Source organism: Squalius cephalus (genome assembly GCF_949319135.1).
Source record: "Squalius cephalus genome assembly, chromosome: 25".
Taxonomy (NCBI): Eukaryota; Metazoa; Chordata; class Actinopteri; order Cypriniformes; family Leuciscidae; genus Squalius; species Squalius cephalus.
In genome coordinates, this window is record NC_137146.1 from 25,861,947 (window position 1) to 25,889,521 (window position 27,575).

Genomic DNA, 27,575 nt, shown 5'->3' on the forward strand with positions numbered 1-27,575 from the left:
TCTCCTAGGGATGGGCCTATCTTGACCCCCCCTGCCTCTGTGTCACGGGAACGTTACTTTGCTTCCATCACCCCGCAGTCGCGCGGCACCTCAACCCTCGGCAGATATCCCCATGCACACTTCAAACACAGCCTGCATATTCGCATCAATTCCCTCTTATTCAGCCTGTCAAGTGCACTCAACGTTAAGGGTAAATTAATAAATAAGCCCTCCTGTTTACCCACTCACTCTTTTAGCGTGTAAATAAACATGTCTTAATCTTCTTGCTAATGAGCATTAGAAGGGGCCCGGGGTGGATTTGCTGGAGGTTCTTGCCCACGGAGCAGGAAAGGTTTGACAGAATGAAGCAAGAAAACAAATACGCCCGCATAAGCTAGACTCCGCGAGGTCGTCTTATTATACGTCTGCTTCCAGCCTTCCGGACGTTTCTTGTGCTGCTGCCGATACCTCAACTTCTAGTGATGTTTTTTTCCCTTACCTTCTCACTCTTCTCCCTTCCTTTCCTTCTTTTTGTCTCTCCGTGTGCGTCTTTCCTCAGATCAGCCTGGCCTTTCGTCATCTGTCCAACTGTCCTGAAATGAAGACAGACAAAAAGAGTAAGTTGAGAGAAGGATTGGGTCAGGATGTTTGATTAGTCATCCACCAATCGGATAATGTCATTTCCATTCTGCAGTTAAACACATAAGCTGCATCTAAAATCATATGCTTCCCTATAAAGTAGGTGAAAAAAAAAAAAAAAAAAAACGTATGTAAAAAGAGCATATGTCCGAATTCAAAGTAGTCATTGAACAGTAGGGGAAAAGTATGAGATTCTGAAGGACACTTTACTATCCCAGGAGTTGGCAGTGAAGCGACACAACTGATGCTGGTAGGTTACGTGACAATGACAACATTATGGATGTAGTACAGGATTTCATTCAGAATTGACATTTGTTAGCAGGCGCAAAGTAATGAGTTATTCAAAAGAAGTACATTCTCAGAGAGTATGTGATTTCAGATGCATCCATACTCTGCAAGTGTTCCCAATGGATAAAATCAAGTCCCACCATCCAAACTCATTAAATATCCTGTTTAACTCAGAAATGCATTACATTCTGAAAGATAAATAGGCTGTGAATTCCAGATACATATTGAGTCCTTAACGTGAGAACTTATAGAGAGTATAAGAAAAACTTTGGTTAACGGAAAGTCACTTGGAAAGTTAAGGACTAAATAAATGTAGTGCTCTACCATGACTATCAGCTCTATCAGAACACCTAAATGTTCTGTGAATAGAAAATATATTTAATTAAAAAAGGCATTTTTCCCTTCTTTGAATGCACAATAATCAAACACATTTTAAAGGTAATGATAAGAGTCATATAATATTTATGATTTGGGTTTCACATTATTGAATACATATTTCTTCTAATGGCTGGTGACTGGAGTCAACCTTTGTACCCAAAGTGCCGAAACCTCATATAGCATAGTTCAGATAAACAGATACTGAGTGAACCGAGAGTCGGGCTCGTAAAGCAGCAGCAGCAGCTGCAAAAAAAAAAAAAAAAAAAAAAATATATATATATATTACAGAGAGTAAATTAGTACTTCATATACATTAAAATATCTTTAAAAGAAGGATTACTGGGTCATGGTTATGTTGTGTTATATAATGATTTATGTTATGTTATGTTGTGTTGTACAATAATCAGGCAAGTCTTCATCCTTCATTAAGTCCTCTTTTCATTTTACCTGCAGGGTTAATCAAGGCTACGTAAGATATTTTATACTTATATTTAATATTTATATACTTATAGTTGATTATATATAGTTTTTATAGGCAGTTTTGTTTATACTCTCTGAATCGCAGCCATGATATGGCAACCCTGTCACACAAATTGTAAAAAAGTAGATCATATTAGTAACTAGTAACTAAGCTTGTTTCCGCCACAGAATAAAAAATAAAAAAGGTAATTGCGACTTTTTATCTCACAATGTTGACTTTTTTTGTCACAATTGCAGGTTTACATCTCACAATTGCGTGTTATAAAGTCAGAATTGTGAGTTTATTTCTTGTAATTGTGAGTTTATATGTCGCAATCACTTATAACACGCAATTGTGACTTTATTTCACACAGTTAAATAAAGTCAGAATTGCGTGATGTAAACTCGCAATTGCGAGATAAAAAGTCGCAATTATCTTTTAAAATATTTCATTCTGTGGTGGAAACAAGCTTCCATGAGTAACACCTGAAAAATCACTGCATAACTCAAATTAACATTATCCTACCAATTGCAACAAGAGGTTACATACATTCTTAACTTTATGTCAAAACACTGTCAATCGGCCCTCCGTGCTCCATGTTTCTCACTGATGCACGCTGTATGGTGTGTAATAACCTGCTGATTTGAGGTACACAGACACAACGAGCGGATCTATGAGAAGGATGTCTCATCTTGTGTGCTCTCAGCGGTGGATTGATTAGCAGGGCCGGCCCCTGTTTGTCAAGGTAATGAGGTGAAGATGAGGGGACACCCAGGGAGCGCGCTCCACCACCTCAGGGGACCGAAGAAGGGATCCAGCCCCACCTGCATCTGATTAGCTGCCAAGCCCAAAGAAAACACGTGCTGATGAGGATGAGGGGATGGGGGGCTGGGCCGCCCTCCCCCACCTCCAGCTCTCCATGGAGAAATGTGGAGGCCTGGCCAAAGTCAAAGAACAAACACAGCAAAACAATTGCTAAACACAGCCTCGTTTCTTAAAACAAGGCTGATAATTGACTTAGCGGCAGGCAAACAACGTGCTAGCTCTGTCTTAAAATCTAGTGAGCTGCCTCAAAATATCCTGTTCAATTTAATGTCAGCTGTGGTTGCCAGAAATTCACCGGGATAAAATATACCGGACCTATGTTTCAGGTGTCACAGGATGGCATATTGATGCCTGTGTAACTTATAGCTATATTTCATTAATTGATATAATATTCATTTTTACCTTTGAAATGTACTGATAACCACAATAACACTGGTGGTAAAACAAAAAACCACATGATGACTCAGAGCTCACTGTAAGTGGCCTGTCCGTAAAACATGGCTAACACTTGTATATAAGCGGTGCACAAGATCATTCACGAGACAAAACTAATAATATGAAAAAAAATAATGCAATAAACATTAACTGATTAAAAGAAAATGCAACACAAACACCCTAACATGCATTACTGATAACACAAATTAGAAGCTAAATTCATTTTATTCAATATAGTAATTTGTGATGTGTTACAAAGAGACTTCTGTAAATGTCCTTTTACTGTTTCTCACTGTAAATGATATGATAAATCATAGTTTTTCCATTGCAAAAACAACATTAGAACTACATAGTTTACAATGGTGTTAAATCATTTACAGATTTTCACCATAAATGGTAAGGTAAACTTAAAGGTAACAAATTACTGTAGCATTTTTACAATCTATTCTGTAAAAAAAAATGTTTCAAGTGACCTTAGACAGCTAACTTTATGCAAGGCATTCAGCAGACTCAGCAGACTTGATTTCAGAGCTTGCTGTTAGCATGTTGCTAAGCTAACAATGGCTGTGTCCAAAAGCTTAGGCTGCTGACTTGTTGCCTCGCTGCCCTATCAGGAAATGACTTCGCAAGCGTGTTTACGCGTGAAGGTACCTCACAAAAAGGTTTCTGAGGCATCATAATGGTTTAATGATCCACAACAAAATAGAGAAAGCTTTGGTGAAAACTAAGCAAATTAGCCTACAACAACAGTAATGACATCAGAGATCTGTAACTGTCACAGAATCGAATTTTATAGGCATTGAAGGATATAGCCTACAGAAATCGATCAGATGAAGGGATCTCACTATACAAAATGTGACACGAACACTGGATCCGGACGTGCTATGTAACCTTCCTACCTCTGTACGCGGTCCGTGGAGGCAGCATTTTTCAGCCAATGTGACACTCTAATAAGCACTACAAACATAGCCTACAAATATTGAGTCAAAATGGGTAAATATTTTAAGTTTATTTATAATCTGCATATATATCAGTTTGTCTGCCATCTTGGAATTTTTTTTTTTTTTTTTTTTTTCACTGAGCTTGTTGCAATGGGATGCATCTCGCTGTTTTGGAATGCAAGAAAGTAACAATTCTTGTGTGAATGGCCCCTGTGTTCGGGGAATTTGGCCAAACGAAGGTCTAATGTTGCTAAGCAGGCAGCTCACTACATTTTGGATCAGAGCTACTTACTTTCTAGTTGAGAAGCAGGATAAGGTACAGAAGAAAATATGTTCTCTGACGCTCTGACAGACAGCATAATTGTCTCAATAGTGTCTCCTCTTGACCTAGGGAAATCAGGTATAAGACAACTAGCCCTGAAGGATAATTTTCACATGCTCTCTGTCACTCAATAACAGCAGCAAGAGCCATAAATCTGAGTTTAGCGGCAGTTCACAGTGAATCATTACCTGTCCACTGAGCGGCCCGCATTAATGGCTGACTCTCTCTCTCATATCTTACTCCTTCTCACACTTTATAACCAAGGCAGCTTCAAGATAGATGTTTCTCTTGTCTAAAGTGTACTAAAGTGCATGGTTCTAGACAAATACACATTCTGCTCTATTAGTCTGGCTGAAAGCCTTAATGAAACGTAAACATCCCTGATAAGATTCCTGCAGATGTAATCACACTGTGCAACCAATCAATACTATGCTAATGGATTACACACACAGACAGTGTTTCATTAACATGTTCAATGTCATTAGGATTACTATTTTGAGAGGTGATTGATGGAAACAAGATTACTTAAGCTGTTAAGTGAAAATTACAAAACAGTAATAATTACACCTTAAAGGAATGTTGCCGATTCAATGTGGGGCATAATGATGATTACTTCAGAATAGTTTGGACTTCAGGTTTTGCGGTAAGGTACTTACAATGAAAGTAAACAGGGCAATTAATGTTAAAATTAGCAATTTTTCAAAAGTAGCATGAGACTATTAAGATAAAGTTAAAGATGATAATAAGCTTGGATGGATGGATGGATGGATGGAAGGATAGGTAGTATGTTTAGGCTCAGATTATAGGGGTAAATAAATAAATACTTAGACCATTTACAGCTCAAATAATACATCTTTTTAAGAAAATTATCATTTAAACAGTTTAACAAAATGGGTTTATGCTTTTTAAGTGGAGCACATGCCCTGTTTACGTATTGTAAGTGTCCATTGTAATTATAATTCGTAATTTTTACTTAAAAAAAAATACTGAGAAAGTTTGTCATTTTCTGTGGTAATCAACATTTTTCCACAAACATTGTAAGTGGATCTTAATTTCTTTAATTACATTTACTTTTAGATTTAGTCAATGCAGTCCGGAAACAATTTAAACGGATTGCATAACAACTACAAAAGAAATTGACATAGAGCTCAACGGTATTGGAATACTATTTGGGAAAGTGTTTCCTGCTTCTACAAATGAACTCCCATCTGAAGCTTCATAATCCACGCTTTAGAAATAATAATAATAAGCACACAAAGAATCCGTATAGGCCTGTATTACTGCTAGGCGTGTTATTCTGGCTGATAGCCACCGGCCACCATTTCAGCTCTTTCTAAAGACTCATTCAATGGTGATTTGAAAATTAACTTTCGAACAGATGCACTAATTCCATTTGTACTCTGGAATGCCCGGGCACTATGTAACCCAAGCCCGGCCGGAGCTGGGATAGAGCCAGGGTAAAAGGTTACGCTCCAACTGCTGGAGACTAGAGTGTGCTCTATCTTCCTGTTAATCAATATGGCTGGGGGAATAATGGACATAATCAGTGAAAGTGATTCTACTTTTCATCTGCCCGCATTTGCCACAAGCCTCAGAGGGCACACCTGTTCCTAAATCCCTACCAGTTTCCCCCAAAGAAAGGAGAAAAATAATTATCAAGATATCAGAGCTCAAAGCGAAGAAAAACAAACCAGCACAACGGGTTTGTGATGTCCCATAACGTCATTGCAGCTTTGTAATGGAAATCATTAAACAGTTGTGGCAGAGGAAAACAGCTTTATACATATTACACGTAGGTACCGTAAATGTAATTACTTCTGATGGACGTGTGGGCCTTTTAAAGCATTGAACAATGGCTCAAAGAGATCACACACAAAAAATCTGTTAAAAAACTCTTTCTGTAGCTATTGAACGTGAATGTACTTGTGAGGGAGCGCTTTAATCATTTGTTTTACGCTCTCTAATTTTACTATGACATTGCATTTCCTTTAAGACGGCCCGTGATAATGAGTTGGGGGAAGGGGTTGCTTGTCCGCTGCCACTGTTTAACAAACTGCTTTGCTTGTTCTTGAGTTTGCAGTAATTACATCCTCTGCAGGAGCTCTGCGCATCCACACCTCCATTAAAACATCAACTCCCCGCTCTGCCAGCGGGACAACCCCCCACCAGGCCCTATCATTCACAAATTAACCCTGATACATTAGGGGGCCCAATGAGACGGACTGTTGCTGAATTTTATATTTTTATCTATGCAGAGTTCCATAAAATAATAGGCTGAAATAATGAGTAAAAGTTTCCTGATGAAACTGCAGCTGGACCCAAAGCCACAAATTCAAACAGTTTAATTTTAAAAAGAAAATGGGTACTTACCAATCAGTGTGGCATGTTATAACCTATCTAAAACTATTTTGAACATCATTTGATAAGTCAGCTATAAATATTATGCTGTAATACTAAAAAGTAATTTGTCACACCACAGTTCGTTTTTAAGTGAAATGCAAAAACCTAAAAAAAAAAAAAAAAAAAAAAGATTATCAGTTGATTTGACAAAAGAAAAAATGTTGTGATAAGTCATGAAAAAATGTTTCGGATATATATATATATATATACGCAAATATTTTCAGATTTTGTTATCACATTTTTCTTTTTTTCTTTTGGCAAATCAACTTAGACCATTTATGTGGTTCAGATAACATCATATTTTGAGTTTCTGTTGATTAAACCAATCTCCGTGATTGTATTAACTATTTTTATTATTATTATTTCAATGAACTTAAAATTAAGGCAACCAGGTTGGTTACTTTAAGTTAAACCAACAATATTTTTCTGTGTGTGTATGTATATATATATATATATATATATATATATGTATGAATTTATTTTAAATTTCAATGTTCATAAAAACATTAATTTTCTATGCATCTATTTGTTATAAAAAAATAGTAAAAACAATAATAATAATTGAATAATAGCCTAATATCTTTCAGAAATGTTCCAATTTTAACACAACAAAGAACATCTAAAACACGTTATAATAGGCTACACAAGGCTAGTAAACAAACAAAGACATCAAATAACACATGGGATTCAATACAAACGATAACTTTCAATACAAATGTTAATTTGATTTAGGTGTGATCTGCGCCTCCTTTAGTCATAAACTTGTATTTGTTCTAATTTGTATTTCAAAAACAGCGTTCTGCAATTGTACACCTTGAGCAAACTTGATTGACAGGTCTGGGCAGCCCGCCCCTTCTGCTCTGTGATTGGTGAGTGTCGCGAGGGGGGCGTGTCTATCCGGCTGTCTTTTATACTCAGCGCGTCCTGCTCGACAGCACTGATTTGTATGAGAAAGGCTCTCGTGGACACCACGAATGAAGAAAACGCGTTTACACCGGGAGTTTTCTTGTTAACAGAGAAGTTTTGAACATCGAAACGCGGCTTTATTTTTATTTATTTTTTTACAAATCGCAGGAGAAGGAATAAGGAGAGGAAATCCGAAACGCTTGCATTTATTCCCTCAGCCATTTTGCCCGCGGCTATTTATTCTCGGTATGCAACCCAACCGCAACTCCGTGCCAAACAAGTGAAGCGGAGATGGGTCTGCTCTGCAAGATCTGAACTCAACTATTTCCAGCGCTGCGTTGCTTGTGTTGACAGGGGGGGAAAGGATGGAGTGCTACCTGTTGGGGATTTACCTGTTCCTCGCGCTTGCCCTGCTGCCCCGGTCAAGCGGCACCACGGCCAAGGAGATCACCTGTCAGGAGATAGCCGTTCCTCTGTGCAAGGGCATCGGCTACAACTACACCTACATGCCCAACCAGTTCAACCACGACACGCAGGATGAAGCCGGCTTGGAGGTGCACCAGTTCTGGCCTCTGGTGGAGATCCAGTGCTCCCCGGATCTCAAGTTCTTCCTGTGCAGCATGTACACCCCCATATGCCTGGAGGACTATAAGAAACCCCTGCCGCCGTGCCGGAGCGTATGCGAGCGAGCGAAGGCTGGCTGCGCCCCGCTCATGCGGCAGTACGGCTTCCCTTGGCCGGATCGGATGAAGTGCGATTCGCTGCCGGTGCAGGGCGCGCCAGACACGCTGTGCATGGACTACAACCGAACCGACTCCACCACAGTGTCGCCGGTGCTGTCCAAACCCACCAACTACCCAAGCAAAGCCTTTAACCCACACAAAAAGAAAAGCGGACGCGCTGGCGTCGGACCCAAAGCGACTAAACCCTGCGAGCCGGGCTGCCAGTGCCGCGCGCCGATGGTGGCGGTGAACAGCGACCGACACCCGCTGTATAACCGCGTCAAGACGGGTCAGATCCCCAACTGCGCCATGCCCTGCCACAACCCGTATTTCACCCAGGACGAGCGGACTTTCACGGCCTTCTGGATCGGACTTTGGTCGGTGTTATGCTTCATATCCACCTTCGCCACCGTCGCTACCTTTCTGATCGACATGGAGCGGTTTAAATACCCCGAGCGCCCGATTATTTTCCTTTCGGCGTGTTACATGTTTGTGTCGATCGGTTACATTGTGCGATTGATCGCCGGGCACGAAAAAGTGGCCTGTAACCGGGAGTATGACGTGGAGCACATTCACTACGAAACCACCGGCCCCGCGCTGTGCACCGTTGTGTTTTTGCTGATTTATTTCTTCGGGATGGCCAGCTCGATATGGTGGGTCATCCTCTCGCTCACCTGGTTTCTCGCAGCGGGCATGAAGTGGGGCAACGAGGCCATCGCGGGGTACTCTCAGTACTTCCACCTGGCCGCTTGGCTCATCCCGTCCATGAAGTCCATCGCCGTGCTCGCGCTGAGCTCGGTGGACGGCGACCCGGTTGCAGGGATCTGCTATGTGGGCAACCAGAACTTGGACAACCTGCGGGGCTTCGTGTTGGCGCCGCTAGTGATCTACCTGTTCATCGGCACCATGTTTCTTTTGGCTGGATTTGTGTCGCTCTTTAGAATCAGAAGTGTCATTAAGCAAGGTGGCACTAAAACCGACAAACTGGAGAAGCTGATGATCCGAATCGGGATCTTCACGGTGCTCTACACGGTTCCCGCCACCATCATCGTGGCGTGTTACTTCTACGAGCAGCATAACAGACAGAGTTGGGAGATCACACACAACTGCTCGTGTTTATTAGAGCAGGAGATAAAGAGGCCGGACTATGCCGTCTTCATGCTCAAATACTTTATGTGCCTTCTGGTGGGCATCACCTCTGGAGTTTGGACCTGGTCCGGGAAGACCCTGGAATCCTGGAGGAGTTTCTGCACGCGCTGCTGCTGGGGCAGTAAGGGCTCCGGTGGCTCCATGTACAGTGACGTCAGCACGGGATTAACGTGGAGGTCCGGTACCGCCAGCTCAGTGTCGTGCCCCAAACAGATGCCTTTGTCCCAGGTCTGAAACAAGAAAACCCTATTAATTGTTCGGGGGGTCTCTTAGCCTTTCAGTCATTTGCATACAAATGAACTTGTTGATGGTTTCTATTAGCTGAAGAACTGGTTGAAACAATGCAGAAACAATTGCGTTTCGCTAATTCCATTCTATTGATATGGACATGACATGCAATCAGTCATTCTTAAGGAGAATTTGGGCATTATTGTTCCTAGTGGAGTAACACACGTCCCCAACTTGCAGCATTTGTCTCCTTTACACTCTTTTTTTTTTTTTTTTTTTTTTTCAAGATTTACGCATTTCAATTAATAGTAAAATTCCATCCAATTGAAATATTCCTTACATGTTATTCACATTGTGAAGTAAGAATTTTAAATGAGTGAAAACTAGAGCTTAATAAAACATTTATAGGCTACTAAAGTATAATTCTTAACGGAACATTTAGGCTAGTTTATGTGATATGTATTCACAAATTAAATAAATAAATAAAATATGACTACGCTCTAGTTTTTTTACTCATTTAAAATTCTTTCTTCATAATATGAATAATATGTAAGGACTATTCAGTTCAATTAGATGGGAATCTTACTATGAATTGAAATGAAAATCTTGAAAAAAAAGGCTTAATATTTTTTTTGAGTGTACTTTTACACGTTGTTGTAAGACAAGTTTTGAATTGTCTGAACAATCAAAGATGGTTTAAATAAGCCTTAATGTCTTAGTGCCCAATTGTTATTGTTGTTATTGTTATTATATACGGGTTGTTTTTTTTTCCTTTCTTTTTTTTCTTTTTTAATGCGAAATGTATTTATACAAACTTGTAAATGGTGTATAAAAGAAGATTTATAAATTTATTGTACATTTGTATATAGTGTAGATGCCACATGAAAAGCAAATATGACTTTTATTTTGACAATAAAAACTTTTTGAGGAATCTGTATTTCTGGATTAATGAGTGCTCCGCATCTCTGCTGCTTTTGTGGTCATTCCCATTGAAGATGCTTTTGTGGAGAAACTCTTTTAGCTATCTGAGGCCTAATTAGAGACAAGGGCCTTGTGCTGGAGAATCTCCGTAATTGTTGAACCCTTCACGTGATGCTTGCTACTTAATTTACTAAAAGAGGGCCGGGGGACCGGGGTTTAAATGCAGGAAACCGGGCCTTTTCATCTGGGGAAACTTTGATCTTTCTTTTAAAGTCTAGAATAAAGGTGCCATGTAGATAGAACCTTTAGACTGATGCGCCAAGTTTTTTTCATGTCTAATTTGAGACCGTTGTCCTTTGATCGACGTTATAGAAATGATTTGAAGCTCGGGGCCCCAGCCATGTTTTGTTTGAGAGAACCTGTGACAGTTTAATTTTATTTAACACTATCAAAACGTCCTTTTTGAACTTCAGCTGTGGTATTAATGGTAGCTCGACTCACAGGGACGGTGAATGGAAACCTACAGGTGGTCCCTTGCGTAATCCACAGACTCTTTTTGTGGAGAGTTTCTTAGACAAAGAATGACACCGAAAGTGTTGTAAAATGAAATGGTTAGTTTTGAGTCATTTTATATAATGTAACTTGGAGTGTTTTATTCCTCTGTATTTTTAGCAAATGTAAAAGGGTTGGTAAGAGGGTTTAATCAACTTCTCTAACTCATTTCATACTCAGCCTAACTCCAAGGAAACCAGAGTGCTAAATCATTTACTCTATTAGACTCTAATGCAATGATCTAAAATCCTATGGCCTTTATGAAAGTCAGTAAATAGTGATACTTTTCAAGGAGTGTTTAGCTCAGACATAAGGGCCTGGTTTCACAGACAGGGCTTAGATTATCCAGGATTTAGTTCAATTAGGACATTTAAGTAGCTTTTATAAACATGTATTTAAAAAAAATTGTTGAGACAAAACAATGGCACTGACATGTTTTAACATATGTTTTCAGTTAAAACAGCTCAAACAAGCAATTCAGTCTGGGACTAGCTTAAGCCTTGTCTATGAAACCGGGAGTTTGAGTTGTAAGATCTTTTCCCATTTCTGTTCACACTTCATTTAAAAACTTGATGTGGTATTTCCATCTTTACCTTTACACATACAAAACAAACTTTTTGTTGCATTTGTGATACTTCAAAACGAGAAGGTAAGAAATTGTGGAAACCGGTTGTCCTTCATTAAAAAAAGAAAAAGATATGGATAGAAAGCAAAGTACAATATTTGAAAAACAGAGTGCGTTCTTATGAATCTTCTGACAACAATAACGACTTATTTTGATGTAATGTGTCTCCACCTAGCGGCCAATGTGAAGAATCACACAAAAATGCCAAGCTTAAAGGGATAGTTCACCCAAAAATGACAATTGTCATCATTTACTCACAAAGTTGTTCCAAGCCTGCATGAATTTCTTTCTTCTGCTGAACACATAAGGTATTTTTAGGAATGTTGGTAACCAGACAGTTGCTGAGAGTCCCATTGACTTCCGTAGCATTTTTTTCCCTACTAGAAGTAAATGGGGACCAGCAACTGTTTAATTACCAACATTATTTCAAATTTATGTTTTGTGTGTTCAGAAGAAGAAAGAAATGTATACAGGTTTGGAACAACTTTATGGTGAGAAAATGATTTAATTTTTTGGGTGAACTACCCCTTTAATTTGCAAGATTGTATCGTCTTAAATAGTGTCAACATTATCAGATGATTTCTTGAGATGGTTCGAGGCTGTAAGTGCTAAAGATATGTAAATTTCTACACATCCGAGAGCAATAAGCGAACATTAAGTGCATTGTGTGTTTTCTGTGTGAAAAGTGTGGTAAGCGTTAACTTTTAGGCTACAGATAAATGAATTAATCAAATGTTCTGATCATCCATTATTTCAATGTAAATGTGTCGCTGACAGAACATAAAAAGTTAACTATGAGAAAGTGTTGAAAAGTTATAGGCCTATTAAAGAAGGCCTATGCCTATAATATTTTGTCCTCACAATCATTATTTACTTTTAATTTATTGTGGCGAGTTCATCAGTATTATGATAATAAAGCCATGAGACTACAACCATTTGTAGTAGAATGTGTTAACAGTTCGCTTTACAGACAGAATTAAACCATTAAGAGGCAAATCTTGCCTACTTTCCTCAAGTAGACTAAGCGTTCGCGCTCAGAAACTCTAATCCTCAGAATTTCAGTCTCAGGCCGCTTTATACCAAACTGGTGACATTTTTAAACCAAATAAGATCTTTAAAAGTGCAAAGATTTTTATGTGACATGCAAATACAATTTTCTATGAAATCAATCAATAAAAGTAAAACCGTCATCAAGAAACCGGAAACGACCGTGATTTGTCTTTAGCCTACTCAGCGCTGAGAAAAGTAACAGATAACACGTGACGACACCATAGGACGACACCGTCTACGCGCTGCCACAGCAGATGTCTGAATATAAGATCATTTATACCTGAATAATGAGTCTTAAAATCTGTAATAGAGATTTAATTGATAATCCACATGAAAAAGTTAAAACAATAAAATAATTATTTAAGACAAGGCAAGGCAAGTTTATTTATAGCACATTTCATACACTATGGCAATTCAAAGTGCTTTACAGAAAGGGATTAAAATAATCACAAAATAAAAGCAAAGAAAATTAAAACAGTTTTAAAAGAAATTTAAAGAGATATATGGTGCAGTTATAAAATTAATTAAAAGAGTAAAAATATGATACATAGATGGCTACACTTCTCATCTGGCAAAACACCGGTGTATCTTATTTCAGTATCAACTCCCAGTTTTACTCTGAGATTTTCCCATGGTGATTACACTGTTTCTGTGGTGTTATTTCGCAACATTATGTGTGTTAAATTACCTTGATTTAACACAGCCTTACCTGACCAAGTAAAGACAACTTCCGGGGCGCTAGATAACGCCCATTTTAGATCCCTGGCTGCAATCAATTCTAGTTAAAATTAAGAATTGAAGCCAGTGGAGTGCATTACCAACTCCTGCCAGCAGAGGACAGCAAGTCTCAGTGCGAGCATTAACAGTGGAAGCTGCACACATGGGTGACAGTCAAGTTCCTTGGTTTCAAACCAATTTAGGATAAGATTTCACCTTGAATGTCATATCAAGAACAAACTCCAAAAACAACCTTCATTTTTTCTCTTTGAAAAAACCCCCGAAAAAACACATTGTGCAATACAATGCATCAATGCGTGACAATATGATAACAGCCATTAGAGGGCAATTCTCACACACCATATTTAACAAATGCAGAGAATTGGCAAATTGCAACAACAACAACAACCACAACAACAAAAGTTTTTAAAAAAGCCTCAAGGATGTGAGTTTACATGCTGGACATATTACAAAATTGTTATAGACCTTTAGCTTCCCCTGTTGATAATGTAATGCAATACATTGCTGTAAAAGGTAAATACTATTCTATAATGTTACAGTATAGTTTTAGCTTGTTACAATAGGCTTTGGATACATGCAATCAGTTCATTTATACATTTGATTTATTCCCTGAGTCTACTTTTGAAGCAGTCTATAATGCCTAGCAGCATCAGCGGTGTATAAGGAAACATCATAAATAGAGACAGGTCTCTGGTGTGTTTAATAAGACACATGACTAACATTGTGAGGACAGAAGGGCTGCGGTCTAGGTGACTGTCCAAAGCTAACATGCCCAATCGTTTGCATGTTGCGGCTAGCTTCTGAGAGTCTGAAATGCATGCATTGTCTTGCTCTCGTGTTACACCAGATTATGGAGCTCTATTTTAAGTGTTTGTTCTAAAGCTCCAAATCAACGTCCAGCAGGTCCTTGAAATAGTGTTACAAGCTACCTCCATAAATACAAAAGCAGTCTGGGCAGTAATTGCTTTATAATGGGGTGCTGTTGATCGAGACTTGACAGTCACTGAGATTTTGCAGGCTAGAGGATTCTGGAGGCCCTTTAAAGCAGGTAGCACCTTCGTACCCTCAGGGTTGTTCTCTTTTGGTGGCCACCCCAGCTGAAGCAGAAAGTATGTCAGTCTTAGCTTTTCATCCTCACAGATCTTGGGTGGTTGCAACCGGCCTGTTTTTAGAACGGCCTTAGCTGTCCCCGGATGGTAGCAGGGTCAAGGCACGTCTGCTTGGTGAAAGAAAGAGCTAACACAAACATAAGAGAGGCAGGTGGATGCGGATAGGCGTAGTTGATCCAAGGTTGACATCTTCTAATAATACCTCGCATTTCACCGTGCAATCTATTCCAGTCAAGTTCCAAACAACTTTTCTTTGCAACTCACGTGCGTTTGAAATGCCACTTCAGAACTTACAATGTATGAGAATACATGCTAAAAATGCCAGTAGCCAAATTCATATGGATAGTGAGTAACATTCAAACCCACTCTGACCTCTTCTCTTGGCCATCTCCACTGCAAGTCGGTATGTCTTCACCAGTAGTCATTTCTACCAGAGTATATTGCCCTACTCTTCTGGTACACACCGCGGTTGCTCCCGAGACATCAATTGCGCCTTGAGCAGGTAGTTTGTCCCTTCGTGGAGGGGGCGGAGGTTTGAGACGACTGTGTTTGCTAACTCGGATGGTTTTAGGACTTCCCAAAGGCTCAGTGGGGTACAGTGCCACTTCACTGCCCTCTCTTACCATCCCCTCTTCTTGGGTGGGTTGATAGCCGCTGCTATCATCCTTGTTGTTGGAACCAGGCATTCCAGAAATTGTAGACATTCCTCCAAGAGGTAAGGGTGGTGGAGGGTCGTCCTCCAAAAGCACAGAAGCAGCTTCATCGCCACTCGAGTTTCTGTTCCCTCTTTTGCGGAACCCTCCCGGTCCCTTCACGTCTTGATTTGGCGGGATGCTGACATCCGCACCTTGATTCCCATTCTCTGACAGGTAGTACTGCTCCTCTGCGTACATCTTCTCCACCAGCATCTTTCTTTTGCTTTTTTGCCTCACGGAGCGCTTGATGGCACAGATGAAGTCGCACGTGTTTAGCAGCAAGGACAAAGCAGCTGTCCCCAACATGAAGTTCAGCAGGATGGTTTTCTCAGTGGGTCTAGAGATGTAGCAGTCCACTATGGTTGTGCAGGGTGTCTGCTGACACATGAAGCGTCTGGGGATGTGGAAGCCAAACAAGTAATAATGGGCAGCTCCAAATCCAGCTTCTACAAGTATCCGAAGCAACAGATGCAAGATGTAGGCTCCTGTGAAGTACTGCACTCGCCCCTTCTCAGCCTTTACAATGGTCTTGCAAAGAGATGCTTTGCCGAAGGATTCTTGATAGTCTGCTTTTATGGACTCAGAAGTTCTGCTATCAGCAGCTATGCTAGAACTTACTTTGTGGATCACATAGATGACAAACATCATATAGGGGAGGCACAGGGTGGTGAGCTGCACCAGCCAGAATCGGAAAAGGGAAAGAGGGGCAAACATGTCATAGCACACATTGGCACAACCAGGTTGAATGGTGTTGCACACAAATCGCTCCTGCTCATCCTGGTAGAGGGGATAACCAGCAAACAGCAAGACAGGGATCCTTAGGAATACCACCAAGATGAGCCATGCTTTCCCTAAGGAAAGAAAGAGAGCATCCAGTTGATACAAATCTTATTCTGAAATAAACTAATGTTCCTTTTCAAATTGGTCTGGAAATTGACTTAATGTTGTTCAGTTGAACAAATAAACTAGCCAGGTATTCTTTTGACAAATGAAAGTTCAGTATTGTTTATGCCTCAATTGTTTTAGAGAATATATAGCAGAACACTGGCAGCATCATATCAATTTTGTGCTTGATATTCAGCGGATACTGTTTTTGATGTTATGGCTTTGCCTAAATACTTTTTACAATATTACATCTACGTTAAAGCGATTTCGTCCCTTTGCAGACATTTTTGAGAATTTTTATATAAGTAAATCATCTTGGGCTGCGCTTTATTTCACAGTAAGCGCACTTACAGTTCTGGTAATATAAGGTAACTACATGGGTTAAAGTTAGGTTTAGGGGTAGGTTCAGGGTCAGTTGCTAGTTATTACCCAGGTATAACTATAATAACTACATCGTATGTACTGTACATGGGGAACAGGACTGCAAAATAAAGTGCTGCTTCATCTTTGTTTGCATTATGCATAAACTGTCAAAACTCTGTAAATACTAAACAATGGACAGTTCAGAATGTATAAATATCATTGCATGAGATACTAAATAAATAAATAAATAAATAAACGTGGCACTTGCCAACAAATTAGCTGTTTTTTAAATGAAGGAACTGGTGTCAAGGTGATTCTCAATGGATGTAGTCAGGTATAGTTTATCACATTTATTACTAACACCCACCAATGTTTGAAAACCAGGAAGTGTCCTTATCTTCAAACAGTATATCTATTGTTTTATCATTTAAAATCTAACAAACGTATGTGCATGTAAAAATTTGCTATCTTTAAAATGAATGGTGTTTTTTTTAAATCAAATACAATAACATTCAGACATTGTTGGTTTGGTTTAAATGCACAAATACTTCCTGGAGCTTCTGTATAAATGGGTTTTAAAATAGTAAAAGTGTACGCATACCTGTGAGGGTGACGTTGTGGTTCAGTGTTATGAATATCATGCCTGATGCAGCCAGTTTAGCCATGCCAGCAGATTTAGGCCTCCAAACCCCAAGAGTATAGCACAGAATATCTCGCTGGTCAAAGCACAGGCCACTTGATTCCACATAAGAAAACGAGTTTTACAGACTGTATTAAACTCAGTCCAAGCAGGCATTAAAAATAAACTCCATTTACAAGCACTCAAAATCCTGTTCAGGTCCTTTTATACCAGGTCCGGTGTAATCCGCAACGGCACGACTCATGAGTAACCACCAACTTGGCTTCCTATCTCACCTCTTCCTCCGTCCTGACAACAACTGTTCTCAGACAACAGAAGACGAGAGATGTGAGCTCCATTGTGGGGCTATTCTTACCCACCAAAGGCATGTCGGCACGCAGGCCTTGCTGTGATATTTGGGCTCTGTTTGTCCTTACAGGAGAATAACTAGCTGCATCAGGCATCAAATAACCCGTATTAAATCCTCATGTATGATGGAAAGTATTTCAATGCCAGTTCATAGAGGGTTTTGAGTGGCATAATCCTTAGGAAATACTTTTTGTGTCGACATGAGTTTTATTTTTGGTGCATTTGTTTGATATTAAGATAATAAAGGCATTTACTGTAAGTGTTTTGTTGGGTGTTGAGATTTGTTGGGTTGGTTTCACTATATTTTGATGGTCCCTTTAACAGGTTCTGTTGACTCTGCACCTACACGTCTACTAACTCTCATTAGAGTGTTAGTTGAGTATTAGTAGACTGGTAGGGTTAGTGTTAGAATAAGTTGACATGCATGTAGTTGCAAAGCAACAGAATGTTCAAAAGAGACCATCAAAATAAAGTGTTACCAATTTAATTTGAAAACTTTTACTCTGAAAGCTATGAGGTCCCTTTTGGTTGGCTTCTGCTAGGTTATTATACGTTATTAAAAAGAAGCCCCTCTTTAGCTCTGTCCTTGAGGTGTTTGACATGACTGGATGCCTTGGGATCATAGTAGATCTTGATGGAATCTCTCTAAGCTTTTAGACCTCTCTAAATGACCTCTGAATGTGGGACATAGACAGAGCTTTTGAAGGACTTGAGTTCTAATGAATGGAGACTTATAGATACACAAATTATATATTGGCAGCTGCTAATGAACACTTACTGTAAAACATTTTTTTTTATATATTTTGGAGGCATTGAGGGAAGCTGTAGTGGACCTAAGTCTGTTAGTTTATATATAATGTTATTCATTAACAAGTTTATTAAAGGCTGTTTTGCATTGTACGTTCTTGGGTTCTGCTTAAATATTATTATTAATCTGTCTTGGGGAATCACGTAGGGAGCTTATTTCTTTTTTTGGAATGTGTTTATAAGATTAATTACACTAGGAGTACAGCAAATTGCATCCTGTTTGAAAAGTGAGTAGGCGAACAACAGTTTAATTTTATGCCTGCATGGAAAAGACAATGCAAATCATTCAGCATTTGCAAGTCTAACCAAATTTGTTCTTTTCAACACACGAATACATTTTCCACATTTGCGGTGATTGACAATTCAGAACAGATGACTGTTAATACAGCCTTAAATATTTCAATAATTTCTTCTTTCTAGCCTCTGTATCTCTGTAATTGGATTAGCTGGCCAGCTCTGCTATAAAGGTCCAAATTTAAGGCAACTAGCAATGGTGTCGTTCACCAGGGACACATTTAGAGGCGCGAAGCCGAAGACTTAGGATGGAAATGAATAGACCATATGCTAAGTACAGAATGACCTGCCTGTATTACAGCTAATGCATTATTTTTGGACAACTATTTATTTCATATAATTCAGTTAATGCAATTTATGGCTATATTTGACTGGTTTCTAGGGAAATTGTATCGAATAGGCTTTATGGCTCCAACATTCCATTTTTTTAAAGCACTGAACTGTATTTTATTCATATTATTTATTGAATAATAATAATAATAATAATAATAAAGCACTTTGCTTTCTATATGGTACCTCTGTTAAAGAGGCAGTATGATGCTTTTTAATGGTTTCCTTTTCCTTTATGATCTATTTGTGCATGATTTGCAAAGTTACAAAGCTCAGAGTGTCCAACAAACGGGATTTATTTTTAAAGAACATTGATCCAGACCTGCCTAAAATGCCTCTATCGAAGCCCAGATATTATTTCCGCAAACGTCTACGTCACAGTGTGAAATATTAGCACAAAGCCTACATAAAGGCATAAGAATACAAGGCTTCAGTGAATTGTAGTGTCGTCACCATGTTGTGGAGATGCTGTGCGTTTTGATGCGAAAGCAAAACCCCTTTGTTTATCCTTCTAAAAACGGATGAAATCAGGAATTGCAAAGTTGGTTCCAATCGATCTGCTTGATCATCTGCATTTTCAGAATCTGACATGGGCCCTGATACGGTAAAACTGATGACATTATTAACCGTTTGTGTTTACAATTGCTTTTGAAGCCTTGGAAGCTGAAGCTTGCGGTTATAAGGGGCGTTTCCGACAAACGCTTGAGGTGTTTGGCCAATCACAACGCACTGGGTTATATGGCCCATCAGAGCACTCTGGGCTTTTTTTTTTTTTTTTTTTTGGAAGCAGGGGCTTTGTAGAAATCAGATCTACAATAAAAAAAAAAATAACAATTTACAATAAAAAAGGCTATTATTTTGCCACCAAATGTCAATGTTACTTGACTTTTTAGCCAAGATTTTGTCTGTGCAGAAATGTACATAAAAAAAAAAAATTCTACCCTGAAAAATACTCACTCCCAATATATTTTATATATAATGTAGTACCTAATCCTGCATCAATGAAAACACATCAAATCAGTTTTATTGCAACTTTAAAAGTTTATTCTTGTGGCGGTTTCTAAACATTGCTTCTGAACTGGGAGCATCAGTTAAAATCAAAAATCAGAGAACCAAAGAAACTGCATGCAACCATTGTAGCCTCCAGCTCCTGGGCGGATACGACCGCAGGCGCCTGGGTTCACTTAGTTAAACAGAAATTAGAATGAACTAAGATCATACATAGGAGATAGGATTCAGCCTTTGGCACAATGAAAACAGATACAGAGGAAGGGTTTGACCTTTGGAACCGAAACAAATGACAACAACAATGTATTATTCATGAGAACAGGCATACAACCAGTGACTGAATATAAAATTAAAACTCACAACTACAGCAGTTTTCTTATTTTCACAGGAAACCATTTATAGTATAAATGTTCTGAATTTGTAATTTCCTAGAAATTGCAATTAAAACGAGAAGGATTACAGAGAGACAGATGGAAAGATCAAGAGAGAGGTATTAAATAAGAATCCAAAAACTCTGCAGAGGTAGAGTTCAGTGCACACGGCTAAAACACGCCACTCGCCTCCAGTTTACAACACCTTCTTCAGATCCAACGCTGGGCTGCTTCCTCGCATGCTCACAGAAAATAAATAGAATAATACAATCTTCAAATGCTTTTAATCAGTCTTTCGATTTATGATTCTGTTTTCCTTCCCAAAGACACTTTCCTTGAATGTTTTCCCAGACTTCAAACCATTTCCAACACTCTTAAAATGTGCAGAGGGAGTCTAAAGCGCCGCCATTTACAAAGAACAGAGAAGAACTTCCTTGAGAAGAACATCCTTCATCTTTAGGAAATAAACCAAAACAAACATCTGTGTTCACTGTCTTAGTTTCACGCTTTGTCCAGAATGCTTGTCACAAGATGTGCTAAAAGTAACAAGACACGAGTGCTGAATCTCACGAAACAGTCAAGAACATGTCTGGGTTATATTTCACTTCAAAATCAAAAGAAATTAAAAATGATATATTGTATGAATAAGATAATTAAGCCCATTAACCACATTTTCCCCCAAAAATGTCAATTCGTATGGAAACTCGTTTACGTCAAGTTTGTTTACGGCGACTTCTCTCAATTCTAAGTTTGTATCTCACAACTGCGAGAAATAAAGTCAGAATTGTGAGATATAAACTCACATTTGCGAGAAAAAAAGGTCCGAATGGACTATTCCTTGCAATTCCGAGATTATCTCGGAAATCCGACTTTTTTCCCTTCTTAAGAGTTTGTATTATGACTTTTTTCTCAGAAATTCCAGCCTGATCTCACGGCAATTCGTACGAATTCTACGAGGTGGCTAATTCGTACGAATTCATACGACCTCACTCGTATGAATTCGTACGATTTTTGCTAAATCGTACATATTTTACGAATTGCCAATTCGTATGAATTCATACGAATGACCTACCCCTGACCCCGCCCCTAAACCTACCCATCACGTGGGTTTAGACAAATCGTACAAATTCGTACGAGTGAGGTCGTACAAATTCGTACAAATTAGCCACTTTTTTTATCACTCGTACGAATTGGTCGTTAGATAGCGTTGGAAATTCACAATTGTGAGATAAAAAGTTGCAATTACCTCATATATATATATACACTTAATAAAATATTATGGTCCTAAATTAGGCTTAATTGTCTTCATGCAAAATATAATTTCCTATTTTGTCTTTTGATTTTGCAAACAATGTATAACCTTTGTATGTCCAGTTGGATGCGTTAACATCACATAGCCGACTCACTGTATTGTATACAAAGACACAAAGTGTGCAGATTATGTTAGATTAAACTATTAAAGTAAATTTGTTAAGACTTTTTTGGGCATTGGAAATAAAATACAAAAAAACAAAATCTAGATTATAATCAATGTAAAGATAAACACACACTGCTTGAAAATAATGGCCATTTTGATGTCATCTGTAGCAAGACGTACGGAAAATTGCTTTCTTTTTTCATTGCTGCTAAAATGAAAAGTTACATTCATGTCAACATAACCTTGGGAAATTGCTTTACCACTTTCTGTGGTGCATAAAAAAAGGTTGAACTCAACAGGACATTCAATTGAGGACAGAATAAAGAAAAACAACTCAATAACAGCGCTTCGAAACTGTGTCAGATCCCAGAAGATTGACTTATTCCTGACAAAACAACCAACATATTTATATTTTTCAAATTCTTATCCATCACTGACCAGAATTGAATACGAGTTAAGAAAACTAAATACTGGTCACATATAAATATCTCAAGATCATAATTAAATTTCTTTAAGTAGGTTTAAGTATGTACAATATACAAAAGATATTTTTGGAAGTCTCACAGATGAATATGTCTCAGTCTCTCTTAGCAGACGGATGGCATTATATATAACGAATCATTATCACACACATCTGATAGTGTAATTCAACACTTGTTGATCTTTTGAACTGGGAAGAACCAATTTCAAAACAAATTAACTTCTTTTGCTAAAAACTAATTTTGATGTCTTAATGAGAATGGAAGATAGCATGGTTAATTTTGATATTGTATATCTAAGGCTATATTCCCGCTGAACGCAGGCACCACAGGTGATGGCAGTGGATACAGCAGGAATTCCTCTTCTTCACCAATTCAATTCAGTCTCTGGTTTGACGCATTGTAATTGACAAATAAAACTGCAATCTGTCCAAACATTTGTATCGCAGTGGTACTATTAGCCTCACCTTTAATAGCATGTTTTTGGACTTCAAGACATCAACTGTAAGCAAAAGGAACCAAAGAACCTTTCAAAAATCTTTCTAGCAGGTTTTGTATACAATAGAGCACAGAGCATGTATTGCTTTGAGAATTTGGAAATGACTGACACAGCATGTGTATATCCATCATTTGTTGAAGCGAAGGGTGAGACGGGTATAAAAATAATAAGAATGTGAAGGTTATACAAGGTCATGGAACGTCATTGTTGGCTTTGTAGAAAGAAAGATAAACTCTGATTACAGTATTAAAACATCCAATTTCAATCTATTTTGACAGTACATTTTCAATTGAAACATATTTTTTTTCCTGGCATCCAATTATTGTAATTTCCGCTTCAAAAAGAAAGTCCCATGGAAACGCACAACATTCTCCTTTTGTAAATACAAAGCCAACTTCCATTAAGAAAAAAATGACACAAACTGCCTTGATCAAGTATTACAAATTGGAAAAAAGGATAAAAAAAAAAATAATAAAAAAAAAAATCGGACTAAACAGAGATGTCCAAATTGTATATTTTCTCATTAATGTGCATTATTAAAGACTAATTTCTGATTTATAAACCGTCACTGAGGATGCTTTTAATTGAATTAAAATAAATCTTAAACAAAATGTTAAATAACAGTATGTATAACTACAGTGGTGATTTAATAGTGTGATCAGCTCACAGAAAAAAAAAAAAACTTTTAGGAATGATATCTTGAGAAGTGGTTGATTTTGGCCATCTTGAAATGACACATCCAGGTGACACTTTTCTAACCAGACAAGATCATGGTGCGAACACTTCCTCACCTAGAATGGCAAACACGTATGAGACAGAGCTGTTGGAATGCTGTTCCAGTCATTGGGCATCTTTCTCCCTCGTTTATATATCCTCCTCTTTCTCTCTCTCTCTCTCTCCTCTAAGCCACAGGTTGGAAAGTGATCTTTGTGTGGGTGTCTCGTATATACAGCAGCCATACGACCAGCAGGGAGAAAGGCTCAAGAGTCTTGTGGAGGTACGAAGCATGTATGTGTCCTCTTAGAGAACGCTTCTTCTGACAGTTTCTTTTTCTCAGTCTCTCGTGAAAGTCCCCAACGTCCACCGATATTAGGATATGATGGCCGGGGACCATCTGACCACTGTCAGGTTATCTGCACTCACTGAGCGCTTCTTGGCTCCTTTTCTCAAGTCTTTATATTTGTCGTCACAAAGCCTGGAGATCGCCTGTGAGAAACATGAGAAGGGGAGATAGACACAATTTAATTTATTCCTGTGATCAAAGTTGAATTTTCAGCATCATTCCCCTCAGAAACCATTCTAATATGATGACTTGCTGCTCAAGAAACATTTCTGATTATTATCAATGCTTTATATTTTTTGTGGAAACCGTGACACATTTTTCGCGATTCTTTAATGAATAGAAAGTTCAAAAGAACAACTTTTTTATAACATTTTAAAATGTAAAAAAAAAAAAAAAAAACCTTTAAAACCTCTTAACTGTCAATTTTTCCAATATAGTTTGTTTCGTTTAATTTTATTTTATAAAACAATTTCTTAAAAGAAAAACTTAATGACCTTAAACATTTTAATGATAGTGCATTTCAGTCTATGAACTTTTCAACATAATTTCTACATTTGCATTTTCACTCTCTGGGATTTTAATGAGACCATGATATTGCCTTTTCTCAGCTACAAATACACCTTTAATTACTTCCATTTAATAACACTGATCATATTAGGAAAAAATAACATTTAAGCATGTAAATTACTTTTAAAGCTTTTCTACATTTCTTTGCCTTAGGCCCAGAAAACTATTTTTCATGACTGTGGAACTGGACTAACTGAAGACTTTCCCTGAACTGGGTCTGAATGGAAATAGGCAACAGTTTAAAAGTATAATTATAGTGTATATATCTGTATATGATTCTATTCAATACAGTATTTCTATTCAGTAGAACAAACTACCCAAAGCTGCCCTTACTCAAGTTGTTCCCCAGGGTTCTGTTCTAGGCCCTTTTTCTTTCTAAATTATCTACATTGTTATTATTATCTGCTGAATTATGAGAGATGACAATGCCATTGAGTAGAAACAGAATTAGCAAGATACACATTTTATACAAGTGAAAGTGTCACAAAAGTATTGGCCAAACCTGTACTTTCGGATGCACGAACCAAATTTCCAAGTACAAACACCTCCAAGAATAAGCCAGAAAAAGTTTCAATATTGAGATGACAGCTGATTGTGTGTGGGAGTGTATAAGGAGGGCCAGTGCAGTATGGAAGCGGGGGGGCTGGTCCTCGTGAAAGAACTGGATCACAAACCACTGACTGACTGATTGAGCTGTCCACCCACAGACCACTGACTCTAGATAGGCTAGTACACCACCAAAAGCAACCACACACACACACACACACACAAGCAACTGAACTAACATCATTATAGGCCTGGTCTTGTCAGGAGTGTAATTGGGCAGTATTGAGGCTGAACGCTGGGAAAAGACACACATGGGGATTCAGGCGAGGTAATTACTCAGCCCTACTGCTACTGAACCAATGGACCAATACAACATGTCACCATATTCCTTCTTTTTGAGAGTTGTAACAAAGCAAGCTTTTAAGTTTCACTGCCATATTTCTTAGAACTTGCTGGAATAGATTAAATTTAACAATCTGCCAAAGATATTGAACTTTCTTTGATAACATAGAAACCGTAGCACACTGGGATGTGAATGTGCTCTTAAATGACAGTCTTAGTTAAATATCATGAGCTATATAATGTGTGTTAGTAATCTGAAGTGGTATTGACCCCCTCACCTCCAGTTTCTGGGCCTTGTCTCTGCTGAGAGGCTCCAGGGGAAAGTTGAGGTTGTTCGCCTCGGAAAGTGAACGCAAGTCAAAATAGTACTTGGCGTAGACGCTCGATGGAACGTTAATATTGAACTGCAGCAGCTCCAGAAACTGCCTCTCCAACTCGTTCCTGGTGGGAGAGAAAGAAAGCAAAGATAATTAGCTTTGTGAATGTTCCTTTTGACATTTGTCAGTGGGCGGAAATAAGCGAAAAGAAAATCTTGACAGTCTAGATATTCAAGAAAAGCATCTTTCAATGAAAATCAATGTCTTTTCATTTTAAAACCTCAATTCTGACAAGAAACCACCAGTCCTGATCATTCATTCATATTAAACAATTTCACAGCACTAACAAAAACTTATTTCCTACCAACCACATAATTATTCCAACCGACCAACTAAATATAGCCAACAGTGATGCTTCTGACACAAAAAAAAGATAACAAACACTGACAAACCCACACTCTCTGGTCCTCTGCTGTGTGTGGTATGCTTTGAGGACAATATAACAGCCTCCGTCACTGAATTTATAGTCAGGACGGTCTTTAAAATAACTGTGTACTCAGCAGGAGTTGAAAGGACAGATGTGACAACATGCTGAAAGTGTCAAGTATTTCTTTTTATTTGTCAGGTCAATTTCTTGTTACGCTGCCTTCAGGGACATTATATGGTACCTTAATTTCTTCAGATGCTAAAAAGTCATATCTTATAAGCATCAATAGCTATGTATCCTTCAAAAGTTGCAAAAGCCATTGTAGCAGTTTTTTCCCAACATAATAAACTACTTGCACCTCAGAGCATGCAGGCGAAAAGCAATGACAAACACTACTGTGTTATCTAGCATTTGGAGGCGGATGCCTGATGTTTGTGAATGCAATCTTGTGTGACTGTTCTGAGAGCCAAATCATTCCAAATCATTTTGATGGCAGACTTTGGCTCAAACATTTCAGAATGAATAAAACAACAATTGAGATGGTGTGCAATTTGAATTTGGTCTGCTGGTTAGTCCAGTTATCCAATCATATGATATGTTGGGACAAAGTCATGCGTACATAGGAATTTATTCGGTAAATGTGTTTCTATCATAGTTTATGCATGTCTTCTTATCGGATAAAAAAAAAGATCTGCCTCAATTCAGTGCATACTTTGTTTATGTGAAATTTTAAGGTTTTATGCACATCTTGCCATTCCATTCAGAATTTTTAAGCGATATGTGGATGGATAAAAAACGAATGTAGTATCTAATTGTTGTTCCACAATATTTAAGTATTATTACATTTGATTTTTTTCTTTTCTTCTGGCACTGAAAGTCTGCCATTAAAAAAAAACAAAAAACACCCACATGTCTTCCACGGTGATGTCTTTGAGGATCTGGCAGTAGTCAACATTCCATACGGCCTGATCATCCCACACCTTTGACGCCAACAGGATGGCACCCAAAACGATCCTCTTCCAGTTAGCAGGACAGATATCAATCTCTGCATATGTTAATAATCTCTCCAGATAAACCTGAGAAAAAAAAGAGAGAGGAAGTGCTTCATTAAGTTTATTCCAGAGAAATTCTCATAATTAAGTTTAAAATAAATGAGAATTGATTAATGGGCATTATTCAAAATCAAAGTAAAGCAGCTTGGCAATTAAATCAGCAGTAAAGAAACCAATGTTTGTTTTTAGATTCTGGTGTCAGACCCTTGCGTTTCTGTTTATGGAGCAGCGTCACTACAAATATTCGATTACTGCAAGACTGACAGACGGGTCAGGGAGCACGTATGTCTAAAGACAAACACAAACACCTGATGCCTCACTGGTAACAAGCTGCAAACCGAATACCATTCAGTTATACTACGACACTAACATGTACCATGTAAATATAATGATTATGAAGAACTTCAGTTATGTCTCAGGCCCCAACATTGCACAGAGACAACATTCAGAATTAAAAA

The 27,575-nt window shown here is 38.3% G+C and overlaps 3 protein-coding genes across 6 annotated transcripts in view; 1 reads left to right on the top strand and 2 right to left on the bottom strand.

Moving 5' to 3' along the window:
- Positions 1-7,609: 7,609 nt before the first annotated feature.
- Positions 7,610-10,603, top strand: fzd8a (frizzled class receptor 8a). The gene has a single exon (XM_079863210.1). It carries the CDS (start codon positions 7,939-7,941, stop codon positions 9,676-9,678), a length of 1,740 nt encoding a protein of 579 aa, XP_079719336.1. The 5' UTR covers positions 7,610-7,938; the 3' UTR covers positions 9,679-10,603.
- Positions 10,604-13,201: 2,598 nt separating this feature from the next.
- gjd4 (gap junction protein delta 4) lies at positions 13,202-17,610 on the bottom strand. Its single transcript, XM_079863947.1, has 2 exons — positions 17,212-17,610; positions 13,202-16,213 (listed from the first exon to the last, which is right to left on the bottom strand). The coding sequence occupies exons 1-2, from the start codon at positions 17,273-17,275 to the stop codon at positions 15,024-15,026; spliced, it is 1,254 nt and encodes a 417-aa protein (XP_079720073.1). The 5' UTR covers positions 17,276-17,610; the 3' UTR covers positions 13,202-15,023.
- Positions 17,611-19,817: 2,207 nt separating this feature from the next.
- The window catches only part of ccny (cyclin Y), a 58,943-nt gene continuing 51,185 nt past the window's right edge, over positions 19,818-27,575 (bottom strand). For all 4 annotated transcript variants that reach the window (XM_079863452.1, XM_079863450.1, XM_079863451.1 and 1 more), the window contains 3 exons: positions 26,975-27,141; positions 25,600-25,762; positions 19,818-24,009 (listed from right to left, as the gene is read on the bottom strand). In XM_079863452.1, coding sequence (XP_079719578.1) covers positions 23,893-24,009; positions 25,600-25,762; positions 26,975-27,141 — 447 coding nt within the window. In that variant the 3' untranslated portion in view covers positions 19,818-23,892. The remainder of the gene's footprint in view (positions 24,010-25,599; positions 25,763-26,974; positions 27,142-27,575) is intronic.

What these genes read in the sequence shown, in the direction of transcription:
- gjd4 (XM_079863947.1), bottom strand. Translation starts at nt 17,275, where the DNA reads ATGGCTAAACTGGCTGCATCAGGCATGATATTCATAACACTGAACCAC. An exon ending in CCACAACGTCACCCTCACAG is followed by an intron (nt 16,214 to 17,211) that starts GTATGCGTACAC and finishes TTCTTTCCTTAG; the next exon opens with GGAAAGCATGGCTCATCTTG.
- fzd8a (XM_079863210.1), top strand. Translation starts at nt 7,939, where the DNA reads ATGGAGTGCTACCTGTTGGGGATTTACCTGTTCCTCGCGCTTGCCCTG.